General features: G+C 42.4%; 1 protein-coding gene across 3 annotated transcripts in view; it reads right to left on the bottom strand.

Moving 5' to 3' along the window:
* The window catches only part of SPRED1 (sprouty related EVH1 domain containing 1), a 58,600-nt gene extending 48,034 nt beyond the window's left edge, over window positions 1-10,566 (bottom strand). Inside the window, exon 1 of one of the 3 annotated variants that reach the window (XM_068193049.1) lies at window positions 9,888-10,566. In XM_068193049.1, the coding sequence (XP_068049150.1) occupies window positions 9,888-9,916 (29 nt within the window). In that variant the 5' untranslated portion in view covers window positions 9,917-10,566. Of the gene's footprint in view, window positions 1-9,624; window positions 9,740-9,887 lie in introns of those variants that run through there. The other 2 variants (XM_068193047.1, XM_068193048.1) reach the window with 2 other exon arrangements.
* Window positions 10,567-14,210: the final 3,644 nt, after the last annotated feature.

The raw sequence follows: 14,210 nt of genomic DNA, 5'->3' as shown, positions 1-14,210 counted from the left end.
CACAGGAAATTACACGATACTAAAATACAGCACTCTAAATTCATGTGTTCTGGAATAGCTTCCTTGAATAGACCTGTTCTTCATCCAGAATTCAACTAATAGATGAAAAAGAGCTCATGTTTTCTACCTTGCTTCAGGGGAATGAATGTGGACATGTTCTCCTTGTGCAGGATTTGCAGGCAGCCATAGCTGAGAAATGAAAGCTTGTGAATTCATGCATCATCAGCCAAGGTAGTTGGAAGAAAAGAAAAATGAGGTTTGTGTCAGTGACAAGCACACATTTGCCCAAGCATCTCACTTACACTATGCAGAACACCCTAAGTATATGATAGAAGATACTTAAAAGTATATGATAGAAGATACTTAAAAATATATGATAAGGCAAGACTACTTCACCATCTGAAACCATTACCAAAAAGTCATCTTCGCCCCTCAAACAACCTGAAAACAGGGAAGCAGGTAATCCCATAACAAGATCCCCTCAGCCTGCCTGCAGCCAAGAGGCTGGGGTGCAGGTATGGTCACAGACTCAGTTTCCCATGCCCCAGGCAGATGCTTATTAACTGATTTCTGCAAATCCTCCATTACCTAACACGGGTTGTTAACATGCACGATTCTTCTGCATCACCATAGTAACAAAGCACGAACATTTTAAGGTGCATATGGGGGCTCTTCTAGAGGATGTGTCAAGTTGAATACACCTAAGACAATATAAGATATTTTAAGCTAGCCTCGTTCAGTACAAATACAGAAAGCATGAAAGTACTGTGCTAGAGATTATCACAAGACTGTTCAAGCAGTGGTTACACATCCATTAAAAAGTTTTCTGGAGCCTGAAAGAAGTAGAAGATGAAGCAAGATTCTGTCAAGACGCTTATGGGGCTTAATGCATTAAAACAACTGTGTAATTAATAATGGCTTGATTTACACAGACTAACTTCTTTGGGAACCACAAAGCACAACATAGTAAAAGATTTTATGAACACAGTTAACTACAAGTTTCCCCAACCACCCCAATCCCCAAAAAGAGGAAAAAAGATCCAGATAGAAAATATACTTTTTCTTTTTTTACTTATTAAGAAATGACAAGCAACTGGTATTTTCCTGTCAATGAGAGCAGCAAGTACCTTGCACTTACAGGCCTGAATTATAACACCATTCCTATAGGATACATGAGGGACACCACAGAAAACCCAGGCTTTATGGGACCCCTTACATTGGGTAGCTCCACAGCAAATAAGCTCTTACATTGTTAACAGTCTCACTGGCACTCTGTGATTTGCCACATTGTGATGCATGCATGACTTCTCATATCAGATGCCTTACTGCCTTAAAAGAACCAAACCAAAATGAAGTTTAACAGAGCAATTATATTATTCGCTCAAATAAAATTCTCAAAAAACTAGAGAGAGGTTCTGAACTGGTGGGGAAAAATCCCCAACACTAAAACCCCAACTTTCAGATAATGATTAAGAAAATCACATTAGCAGAAAGAATGTAAGAAACAGCATGCTACAAGTCTGGATGCAATTACGGCGATATTACCAACATTTGAAATGCTCGCACAGTTGAAATCTGAAGATTAAAGACTAAAATCTGACTAAACTCAAGAAACAAATCAAGCAAAAAGTCCCTAACAAATCTGTCAGAATACTGTTTTATTTTTCAATATTAGTATTTATAGAATATTAACACTTACTAAGACACAGTCTTCAATTACACAGAACCACCTGTACATGACCAGAAGACACAATCCTCCTCTCTGCCACAGGAGCAGTAAATGAGGCAAGGGGTTTAAAAAAAAAGAAAACTGGCCATTTCCTAATATTGAAGGTTTGAGAGCAGAACCCAGGCAATCTGATTACAGCTGTGTATCTGTCTTATTACCAAAATCATCAAAATTCATACATCCTGGCCACACGTATTTCATTTGCACAAAAAACGTCAGTTCTCAAACCCAAAAATTCTCAAACATTTAATTTTACAATTTTGCATTCCCTTGGCACGCTCATAATGTACAATTGGTACCAGCAATCAATTTCTTCTTAAAAATCTTCCAAAATTAGAGACAGCAATGCCAAAAGTTTTTTGCATCATCAGTAGCACAGTCATACATCAGTAGCTCAGATCAGTATCATTTGAATCACAAGTGGAACTTGTAATGAGATAGTTAACCACCCCCTGAAGAGGGCACAAACATACCTATCTGAAGTCTATCCTACTATGAAACTTCCAAATTATTGTTGGTGCTAAAGCAAGCAAAGACCAGTGATTATCAACAACTAGTGCTTACAAACATATAGCTTTGTTACATAAGGTCAGCTCCACAAATAGATTAAAAAAACCCTCAGGATTTCCCCTTTTAAATGTACAAATCTCATCTCTAAATCCTGAATTAGCTTCTTTACATCTTTAAAAAATGTATTCCTGTTCAAGGTTCAACAAATATCAGCCTCAATCACAGGCCTCATATTAAGACATGCTGTACTGGGATCCAGAATAAGCATACCATGCACAGAAAGGAATACCCAGGGCTCAGAATACTTTATCACATCTGAGAGGTTAGAAAGTTTCTAAGAAGCTACATAAAAATTCCTAAATCAGAGCAGGCACTGTACTCCCACCTTTCACTACCCTTACTTAATCCTTTCAAAAAAGGCTAAGGAGAGAGAAATCTCTTCTGCCCTCAAGGTTTATACCACTTCACCAAAACAGTTCTGCACAATTTCTGAAGGAATAAAAATGCCAGGCAGGAATCCTCACTGACAGCTACATCTTACCAGTTCTGGGGTTATTTAGAGAAGACACTCAGTCTCAGTAACAATTTTTAATAAACTTGGCACTAGATTTCAGTAATTACTTGTTTCATTAATGAAATTTTTGATGCTTCTTGTTGTTACATATGTTTGTTGACAACATTTGACTTTACTTAAAACTGAAATAAACCCGTTTCATTTTTGCTTTGACAAACTTCAGTATCTCAACTAACCAGCAGGATTCAAAGAAAAAGAGTGATTGTTAAGAGCTGTCAGATCATCTTGGAGAAGGCTTACTCATTTCTTACTATTTTCTGGAGTTTTTAAAAAAAACTCAAAAAAACCCCAACTCTTCCGAAGACTTTAATGACACCTGCTCTCGCAAATCATTCCAGTCAAAAACTGGCACACAAAACCATTCAAGCCAAGCATTTGGGACACAGAATTCCTTCTGGTGTTCTGAATAGGTGAGTGTTAAACTTGCTTTAGCAGAATTAGACTTCCATACATAATGAAAACTTTATGAACAGCAGTAGTCAAGACACAGGAATGAATACATCTGGGGAGGGAAAGAAGAAACAGATGCTATACCACCTAATTTTTAAGATGGTTTAGATGTTTCAATTATACACATTTGGTGAATTCTTGCATAGTGAACACATAAAAAATATTTCCTTCTGAATGGAAGTTTGGTATCACATAGCAGTGCAGAATGGCACACATTAACTGATGAAGTTTCTATGGCCTGTTTTCCCTATTTGAATTAATGCTTGTGAGTGGTTTCCTTTCAGAAACAGATTAATTTACGGTCATTATATTGGGACAAAATTAATAATAGTAATAGTAATAATAAGAATAGTATCATCATCTGTTTTCCCCACCTTAATTGGAGCATTGGGAGTTAGGGCCTGTGTGTAGCAAGTGAATTATTATTTAATCAGAACCACATTTATAAACAAATTCTAGCCCTCAGAGCACTTAAATGCAGATTTTTTGTCCCTCAACACATCTAAAGACTTCTAGGTTGCTTGGATTTTCTTCCTTTTCTTGTTCCTATGTAGGAGAGAAATTAAAATAAAGCAATGAATATAGACAAATTAATATCTGTTTTTAAACAAATTGATATCACAGATATCAGCATGAACATTACTGTAAAGATAAGCTTGAAAAGATTAGAAAACACATGCACTTAAAATGTCTGCTTACTTGATATAAGTGTAAGTGCTGTTCAATACCACTGCAGTCTTATAGATTGATTCCTATTACAACTTTCAGGTAGGAGAGGTCCTGTGCTTAAGCTAGTATGACATACCATAAAATTTTTTACCATATACAAAATGTTATCACTTTATGAATGAGAAAAACCACAGGAAATAGTGACAGCCAAAAGATTTTACTAGAACATAGTCTAAGAATTAACCAAAAAGCCCCCAAACTTCACTTACAGAGTACAAAAAACCAAGCACAATAGAAGTATATATTGCTATTGTCTTAAGTCTAGAAATATATGGCAATACACAAGAGCATTCAGTCCTCTTCCTTTCACCAAAAAATAAGCATTGTTGAAGATAGGAGACACACCGAATGAAGTATTAGAAAGTATAAAAAAAGTTGCAAATGTGTTTATATCTTATTGAATTTTAATTTGGAAACTTTGTAGCACATTAGTTGCCCATAATTAAATAGATACAAAACAATGGAAAATGCTTTCAGAAAGAGGTATGAATATTTTCAATGGAGAAGGGAGGAACAAACTTTATATTTTTAGGGAACATTAAATTTTTGCTTGCAATCAATTCCAACCATTCAATAACTGTGCAAACTCTGCTAGTTTAAATTTACTTGCTGAAGTGTTGTTGCACACTAGAATGGAAAGGAAAAAAAGAGAGACATTTCCTTCTCAAAGCAGCCATAAAAAACTGGGATCCTGGACATTATGGCAACTTCCAGACATCTTTCAAATTCTTTAGAGTAACGTGTGACATGTTGTAACTGAGGAAGAAGAGTAAAGGGGAGAAAGCAAACATTTAACATTTGAAAAACAGCATTTAAGACAACATACACTCTATGTCATATCATAGTCACTCTTTTGGAATCAGCGGAGTAAAAACCAAAAAAGACAAAATTATTTCCTTTGTCTCCTTTTCAAACTTGTCTTAATACTCCGAAGAGTATTTTTTATTTCTGGTGTTCATCATAATCCCATTAAGTCATCATCAATACACACAATTTCTCCAGATATACACAAGAATGGCTAAATAACAAACAAAATTACCAGCATTTACCCCCAAATGTACCAGGATTGCCCTCAGCTTTAATCCTGTGACTTCTGATCCTGTCAGGATATATTCTTTCCAGGATACATCTTTACTTTTAAAAATCACGCTGATGTCCTCACAGTTACTTTAACACACCAAGAGCATTACATTTTAAATTAACAAACAAGGGAAACACTCAGCATTCTTGAATTCAAATATTACTGCCGGCTCCACTTACACTGAAACATCCGAAAGCATTTTTCTGCAATATCACAGTAATCAAGGACTGTTGCTAGGGTGAACCTTTCTTTGAAAGAAAAAGGTAAAAATACCCATCCCCCCCTTCAACTGACTCTGAGATTATGTAACATGCAAATTCAGTTTCACCTTCAAAATAGTGTCATACAACATAAAGCCAAAGAGACAGCAAGAATCAGTTAATGAGACTGGAAAAGCCTCCCAAGGACTCTATAAGCAACTTTCCCTCAAATGAAAGTATATTAGAATTGCAGTGATTTAATATAATCAATTGGGTTAGAAAATCCTACCCTTAAAAAAAAAAAAGTTCTATTTACAAATTCCTTTCATTAAGAGATGAAGAATTTCAGAGTCTATGTATGCCTGAAACTGCAGAAAGAAATTTAGCCTGCTGGAAAGTGTTAAAATCCTCCCAAAACTAATAAGCCCAAACTAACAGGCATTACTTTCTGTGGTACAATTTCACAATTATCGTTCAGTATCTGAGCTTGTAAGATAAATTTAATACAATTCTGAAGTACAAACAGTATTTTCATATATATAAAAGGAAGACATGAATAAATACCTTATTTAAAATTTAGTTCACCTTTACTTTTTTAAATCAACACTTGAGGATGTTTATAGCATCATAACCTGAGGTTGTTAAGCACACAGCATTAGAATATACTGTGTTTAATTTACAATCTCTTTAATTAAATTATCTAGGAAAATGAATATAGTTATGTGGTAAAACAATCAGCATGTGAGAGTCTGAATCCGTAAGAAATACAATATGTAAAAACAACTCTGAATACGATTCAAAAGCAGTAGCATTCCCTGAAATAAAAAGCGGCCACCTGCAATATAGAGGAAAGTAAACAAGACAGTAAAGCAGTGCTCCTACTTTTCGATTGCAGCAAATACGACTCCATCTTAAGCCTGTCATCATTCACCCCTACAGAATGAGGACTACACAGCACAACAACTATTCTGTTTTCCCTAATACTGAAATTCAGTCACATTTCTAGACAGCAATTAAAACTTGCCAGCAAAACAGGAATTTGGTATAGTGCTCAATGACATGACTCCTTTAACATTATTATATTCAGTTGCATGAGCAGCAAATTGACCCATGAATCAAAAAATTCTATTAATCCCCTCATTTAAAAACTGATTGGTTTTGGGAATATATTGTGTTGATGCTGACCACCCTGACTGCAAAACATCACTGAGGAAGAAAAGAATAAAATTATCTGGAGGTATAGAAATACTTTCATTTAACTAATACCTAACTGACAAATACACTAACATCATTACAAGAACAATGTAAAAAATCACCAATGAAGGCTCATCTGTAGTAATCAGAATTGTGTAAGGCTGCCTTCCATATGTTCATGATCGAGAAGAAACCTATGATAGTAGCAGTCCTTAACAGTAGCTTCTTAATTAATCTTTCCTACCACCACTGAGAATTTATTGTTAACTGAGGTCAAGCTCCAGACACCACAAATATTTATATCTGACTCTGTAAAATGAAGTTTTATAAACAAAGAATAATGATCAATTACCAGAATATTCTTGGTAGCTACAATGACACAAAATGCACTGCAAAGTACCCGTATTCACTCTTATACACTGAAAGATCTGTTAATGAACTCAAGGCCATTGATGCCATCAATTCTACTGATAAAATTAAACATGGTGAACTTCTAATATATTATTTTCAATCTGTACATCTGTCCTATTTTCACTAACAGTTTATCTAGCATTTCAATCATATTTCCCAGCCATTGAAGTGACACGCCTGTGCTATGTGAAAAAGCAGCCAGAGAGAAATTATGCCTGTCTGCACCAAAAATGCTGTCAAAAAAGCAAAGCAACCAAGAAACATTCTTCTTATTTTATTTCTGATATTTAAATACATGAAGCAAAAAAAAACCAAAAAAACCAACCCCATTTATTCTTTAAGAAAAAGCATCGTTTATAGTTCTTTGTAAGGGAATTTATATAAGAACATTTTGTTCTATAGCACCACTGAATAAACTCAAAGCAAATACTGTATATGAACTTTCCTTTCTTTTATTAAAGAAAGATATTTAATATTTCAGGTATTCTCTTAGGCTGTACTAACAACAAGCCTCCTCCACTCTATGGATGTATAATTAAGGATCACCTCTGTGTAATTTTTAAGATAATGAAAAATTGTACTCATGAGCAATGAACATCATTTTAACACTGGCAACCACAAAGCAATTGCATCAAAAAAATACACTGTCTGCTCTGGGGATCCTTCATCAGTAAATTTTACTGTGGTTTTTTAAATTTTTCTATAAATTTAAAATCAAAGATAATACATTGCCCTCTAAACAATTTATGCCATATTAAAAACATTCCTAGTATTCTGATATTTCAGAGGTCTCTTTAGCCATGGCATAGGTTAAGGACAAACTACGATTGTCAATCTGCTGTAAAATTCTCAGAGAAAACAGACAGAAAAATGAATCGCAATGTTGATTTCTATCAATTTAGTTGCCTTCACTGTCACCTGTATAACAGGCAACATTTTCAGATGCCTCATTAGGTATGACTGACTTCCTTCTGCACCATGTTGATCTCTTGCAGATGTAAGGCTGTATTGTTCAATAAAATGTAAAGTACTCCAAATGGATTAATACACTATCTTGAAAATACATTCATAATAATGAATTTGATTTTCAGTATTCTATTTTTGACCCAGTATTCCTGAAGGGTAAAATATTTTAACGTTTTCTGAATAAAACTCTTCCTAGTTTAAATGTAAGATGGTACAGCGACAAGGTACTTCTGAATTCACGCTCCTTTATAGGAAAAAGATAAGCATAAACTATAAAAATAAGCCTTTCTCGTCCCTCCACATCTCCCTTTACAGTGACTTCCCATGCTCGCAGCCATAAGCCCTCTTTCTGCTGCCCTCTCCGATAAACCTGCCGGCCTGGCTGCCTCTCCCTTCCCATGCAGGTCTGATCTGCGAGGCTGCTGAATGCAGACACTGTACTGCACTGTGAATGGACAGCCAGGTATTTTATGAATGGAGCTGATCACGTGCTCCCAGCACCTCCCCGAGCTGATATTTCCCACATAACTGTGTCAACAAGCAGCGAACAGTACATATTAATACAGCAGGTCCTGGAGACCTTCCGCCGCCGGCCGCGGGCCGCAGGCGGGCCCTCAGCCCGGGAGCAGCCGCTTCGTGCGCTCCGCAGGGCAGGTTCCGCCGCAGGTCAGCGGTGGTGACAGCAATTCTTTTTTCGCTTTTTTTTTTTTTTTTTTTTTTTTTTTTATGAATGGAGATTGTGGTATGCAAATGAGAGCGATTCACAAAAAAAAGGAAACATGGCGGCGGCGGCCCCGGCTGCCGGCCCCGCAGGCGCCGCGGCGGCTCCCCCCGGCCCGGCTCCCCCCGGCCCGGCTCCCCCCGGCCCGCTTAGCGCCGCGGGCGGCGGCGCCCGAGCCCTGCGTCCCGCCGGGCTCCGCTCCCCGCGGGGCCCGGCCCGCGCCGCTCCCCGGGGACCCGAACGCCGCGTCTGGGGAGCGCACGGGAAGGTGCGCAGGCTTTGCTCAGAAGAAGGCAGTGAAATGGGAAATCCATCTTTCCTGCCGGAGGAGCCCCGTCGGCACCCTGCCTGTCAGCTCGGCTGCTCCCCGGCCGCTCACCGCTACCTACAGATACAATGGGCGCAGCGCTCCCTCCCCACCGCCATGGCCGCGGCCGTCACCGCATCATTCATAAAATCAGACCGAGCAAACACCGACATCGCAAATCGTAACGCTACGACTCGGAGACCGCAGCAATCAACTTTAAACCTCCCGATCACAAGAAAAGTTTCAAAATACTTTATATTCCTGTTTCAACGCCATAAAAAACTCGGATGTTTTCCGACAAACATTTACCGCCTCCGACCCAAATGTATTTCAAAGACTGATTACACGAAGGAGAATACAGCTGCACACACACACACAATCTCCTCTGGATTTCCTGAAAACCAGTCACAGCAAAAATATTAACAGATCCTTGAACTATCCCTTTCCTCTCTGGGGGGGTGGGGAGGGTGAAGGGAAGGGGGAAAAAGTCCCAAGCGCTCATTTAAAGAAAGGAAAAATAAAGGGAAAAAAAAGAAAGGGAAAAGAGGGCTTTAGGGTAGGTTTAAACTGTATTTACACTGACTGACTCATCCAATTAAAATTCAGGAGCAGTTTCCTGCAGGATGAAGCTCCCACACAGTAGTTTCCATGTAAAATATCTACAAGTAATAGGATTTTATCAGAGGTAGTAAGTGCCGACACCTCTCTGGGCATTTCAGACCTATCCTCCCCCTCCAAGGCACCATCGTTACCTGCACCGTTTTCTACCGGGCTTTAACTAGATCATGCTTTTCTGGCCAGCGGCTCGTAGCCCTTCCAAACCAAGCTCCTTCACAAAGAGGGAGCTTCTGGGCTTCCATGTACGCGAGCAGAAATGCGCAGTCCGCGCAGGGGGAGGACAGCACACGTACGTGCGCGGGCAAAGGCCCCGCGGGGCACGGAGCCGAAGGGACGCGTCGAGCCCCATCCCCATTCCGATCCCGGGGCGCAGGGGAGGGGGAGCATGGCCACTTACTCGTTAGAAGTCGCCGTCTCTTCGCTCATTTTCTCCTCACCACGATCCGACAGGCACACGGAGCAGCACCGACTCAGCCAGGGCGCAGCCAGAACTCGCCAGAAACTTCACCATTGTTACCCCCGGTCTGCCGCCCCCGGCCAGGGCACGGGCCGTGCGGTGAGTAAGGGAGGGGGGGCGGGGGAAAGGAATAGGAGAGCGGTCTTTATCCTGGAAACCCGAAATCCTGATGTCCGGCGGTGCGGCGTATTTCCCCTGTCTTTGGAGACGATGATGACGGTGGTGATGGTAAAGCAAACAGAAGCAAAACTCACGGATCTTCTGATATTGAACTGCTCCCAGTTAGAGAGGGATAGAGTTGTAGAGACAAGGGAGGGCTCCCCGCCGCAAAAAGCTGCACCGCACCGTCCTCCCGCTGCAGCTCATCTCCCGCTGCAGCCGCCTTCACTGCTGCCCTCCTCCTCCTCCTTCTCCTGCTGCTGCTCGGCCGCCTCCCTCCCTGCCCGCCTCCCGCGCACAGCCGGGGCAGGCGGCGGCAGAAATTCCTCCAGACACCGGAGCCGCCACAGGCCTGGGCAGGCGGGGAGGGAAGGGGAAAAGGGGGGCAGAGAAGCTCGGCGAGGATCTCCCACCCCCTCGAAAGCGACGCCGAGCACTGCGGAGGGAGGACGCGCCGGCCCGAAGGAGAAGGCTGGCGACGGGGGGAGGGAGGCGTTTTAAACCAGCCTGGGGGTGGGAAGGGGGGGGACGGCGGAGAGCGAGGATGCGTCACGGCTGTTTGTGTGAGGAGAGGCGCGGGGAGGGAGGGGGAGCAGAGCTCCCAGGGCTAGAGATGAGCCCTCGGCTGCAGGATGAGGGGGAGAGGAGGGAGAAAGCCCGCGGGGAAGTTCAGCGGCGGCGCTTCCTCCCCGGCAACAACTCCATTAGCGGCCGCTGCCGCCGCCTCGGCTCCTCGCGGCCGCCCCCGCCTCCTCTTCACAGGAAAACTGGGCGGAAGCGTTGACTTCAGGCTCCTTCCGCCGCCACAGCTTGATCCAAAATAACCACGGGGGAAAGGGAGGCGGGAGAGGAGGGAAGAGCGAGGGGAGGAAAGTAATCCCCTTGACCCGCGCCCGCCACCGGACGGGCTCGCGCCGCCGCCCTCCCCGCGGCGCCCGGCGCTGCCCGACGCTCGAGTTTCCTGAAAGTAGTTCCCTCCCCCTGGCGCTGCCTCACGCGCTTCCCGAGGAGCCGCCGCCGCACACGCACGCACGGCGCCGCGGAGGGATACGCGCGCTGTCCGCTGCCGCGCTCCTTCCTGCTCCGAGGGCGCGAGGCCGCCGCTCCGGGTCCCGCCGGCCCCGGCGCGCCAGCCGGTCCCTGCTCGAAGCGGGTCCGCGCAGACCCCCGGGGCCGATGCCGCGGGCCGGGGAGGGCGTCCCAGGAGTGGTGGGAGGAAGCGGGTCGTCGGTGGCGAAGGGCCCAGCTCAGGCGCCTGCAGCGACTGGGGGCTCGGGGCAGGCGCGGCTAAGGGCCGGAGTCTCCGCCTGCGGGCTGGGCTCCCACTCTTTTGCTACTTTTCTAAGCCGGAGTGAATGTAGCCGCGAAAGTGTGGCCGTCTCTGGGGAGCGCGGGGGGCTTGGTGAAGCGGGTCCCCCTGCCCGAAACCTGCTCCGGGCGGCTCCTCCCGGAGCGGCCGCCCTGAGCCGCCGGGTCCCGCTGGGACGCGGCGTGGAGCGGCTGCTCTGGCGAGCCGAGGAGAGCGGTCCGGCAGCGCTGCTCCCACTTAGCTGCCTAACGGGGCTGCGCTGCCTCGAGCGGCGCCGTGTGCGGCTGCCCCGGTGTGCTCTCCGGAGACGCGGAAAAGCGGGGCGCTTTTTGTAATTATTTCCGTAAATGCGGTTGTGAGGGAGTGACGGCACGAGAGGGCTTGTGTAAGTTTGAGTTGCTCTTTTTTCTAAATGCACGCTGAAACGGAAGCATTTGTAGTTGATTTAGGTAAAGCACTGAAATCAAGAAGCAGCAGCAACCAAATCCCTTTTCAGGAACTTACATGGTAAATGTGCTGCTTGATCTGATGAAAAAGTGGAGAATAGCTGCAAACCCGGAGGACTCAAAAATCATGAGTCAGACCATCAAGTAAATTAAGTTATAGTAAAAGGTTGTACTGTGGTTTTGTCTGTCGGTTGGATTTTTATTTCTTCCTTCTTAGTCTTTGTATGCGTGCTTGCCAAGTGATATATTTCATTGTCCAAACTTCATGGAGAACCCAAAACATAGTGGTGCTGCTGCTGTAAGACGTCACTTTCCCAATGCACATTCCATTATCCCAGGCTTCCTGTGTTCTTCCTCACTTTTTCACAGCTGCTCTCTAAGAACCTTCTCTGTCAGTTGTGATCCCACTTCATTTTTTTCCTGTAAATGTGAGAGTTTTTTTTTTTTTTCCCTACTCTGGTGGTACTATAGGAGTGGCAATGACCTGTTCTCTCTTTCTGTTTGAAAAAGATGGGGCAAGCTCCACTGGCAATAATCATGTGTCTGATTCCCACACTACTGTTGATTGACTTTTTCCCAAGAGGGAGAGACAGGAACATGGGAAATCAGAAGAAGGAATTTTCACCATTTCACGGGAATCTGGAGTGCCTCACATCACTGAAGGCCAGATGATAAACTTGCATCATTTGTTTGAATGCCCAAAAGCAGGGCAGTATTGCATTTATGTAGCATATTTGTTAAAGAAATAGTTCCTTTTCACTAAGCATATACAGTTTTAGTTTGATTTTTATTTTGTGGAGTGGTTGCTTAGAGCATTGTAAACAAAATCTATTTTACCTAGAAGGCAAGGAAAGGCATGTTTCATTTCTAGATAGTTTATGTTACAATATTCATAGGGATCGAAATTCCATGGTTCTATAAAAGGGTTCTACCATAAACTTAATGGTACAATTACAGTAAACTGTTATCATGCTTTATCTGATAAAGACACTAACATGTTTCAAGCAGCACACATGTCAAACCTGCAGTATTAAAGTTTGCTTCTTTATCTAAAAGGCTTTGAGGGGAAAATTTCCAGTTGTTTTGTAAATGTTTTTTTGTTTTTTTCAGAAGAGTACATTCAAAAATGGAACAGTTATTCATGGCATAACCTCATCCATGTACTAAACATTACAAACACACTTTTATGTAATTTTACAATTCACATGAAAAGTGTTTAAAACTCAGCTGTGGGCACAATATAATATTCTACTTAGCAGTAAGAATACTTTCAGACAACTTCCTGTCTTGTGACTGGCAAGATAATGTGACTTCCTGCTAATTTATTTCCCATTTTCTTTTGGCTTTAAAGTCAAAATATTTAACGTTCTGTAAGTTGTTGTTTTGATTAAGATAAGTCAATTTACATGATTCTGTACAAGAATGCTCAAGAATAGTTCAGTTTGTCTGGTGGTATAACTCTATTTACTGCATCTGAAGAATGAGAAACAATGCTGACAAGATCATTAATCTAGGTATGTGTTTTTTATGCTAATTCCTTATATATATTTAATATAAAAATATTTTCATATTGACAATTCAATAAAATGAACTGGTTTTTAATATACCACAAATAATTTCAAATCATTTCAGTCTCCTTAAAGGTTTCATGAGCTTCTTAAGCATAAAATGTGCATTCAGTTGTCAACTGAAAAATGTGAGACTTATCCTGGGCTTCTGTTTTTCTGTGTGGAGGTAGTAAGGGGAGAAGGAGCCACTGCTTCTTCACCTGTGGTAGGTCCTTTGACTTCTGCAAGCAGTCTCATGCAGCAGTTTGTGAAGCAGAGGTCTTGCAGTCAGTTTCCCTCCCTTTACCGGAATATCCTAAAGAGGATGGAAAATCTGCTCTGATTTGTGTCTCGATTCTGAAATCCTGTTTGTTTGTGTTCCTCTGTCCAGGCTAGAAAGCTGGAAGAACACAGTCCTGGAGTACTGGTATTATTCTGCTGAGCAGCAGCTGGTTTCAGGGCTTTCCACGTTTGATTCTTTTGAGCAGAATTAAGTGAACAGGTGTTTTCAGTGCAAAGAGTTGATTTCTGTAGTATGTGTGAGTCCTGCCTGTGCAAACAAGGCAGCGGCATGTTAGGCGTATATGTCACCATTCAGACACCTCAGACAACTTACTACTTTTTGTTCCAACCACCACGTTTTGGGGCCTTGTCTTTGTAAATTCTGTGCCGCTTTGCTTTCTGTTGTTAGAATCTGGACCATTTAAGTGTTCTGAGTTGAAATTTGGCCACCTTCTCTATGACTTGGAAAAGTTACCTCTAAAAAGGAAAGCTTCTATTACTCTATTCACTAGAGCTGCTG

This window comes from Anomalospiza imberbis, chromosome 6 (genome assembly GCF_031753505.1).
Source record: "Anomalospiza imberbis isolate Cuckoo-Finch-1a 21T00152 chromosome 6, ASM3175350v1, whole genome shotgun sequence".
NCBI lineage: Eukaryota > Metazoa > Chordata > Aves > Passeriformes > Viduidae > Anomalospiza > Anomalospiza imberbis.
This window is presented reverse-complemented; position numbering and strand designations above follow the sequence as displayed.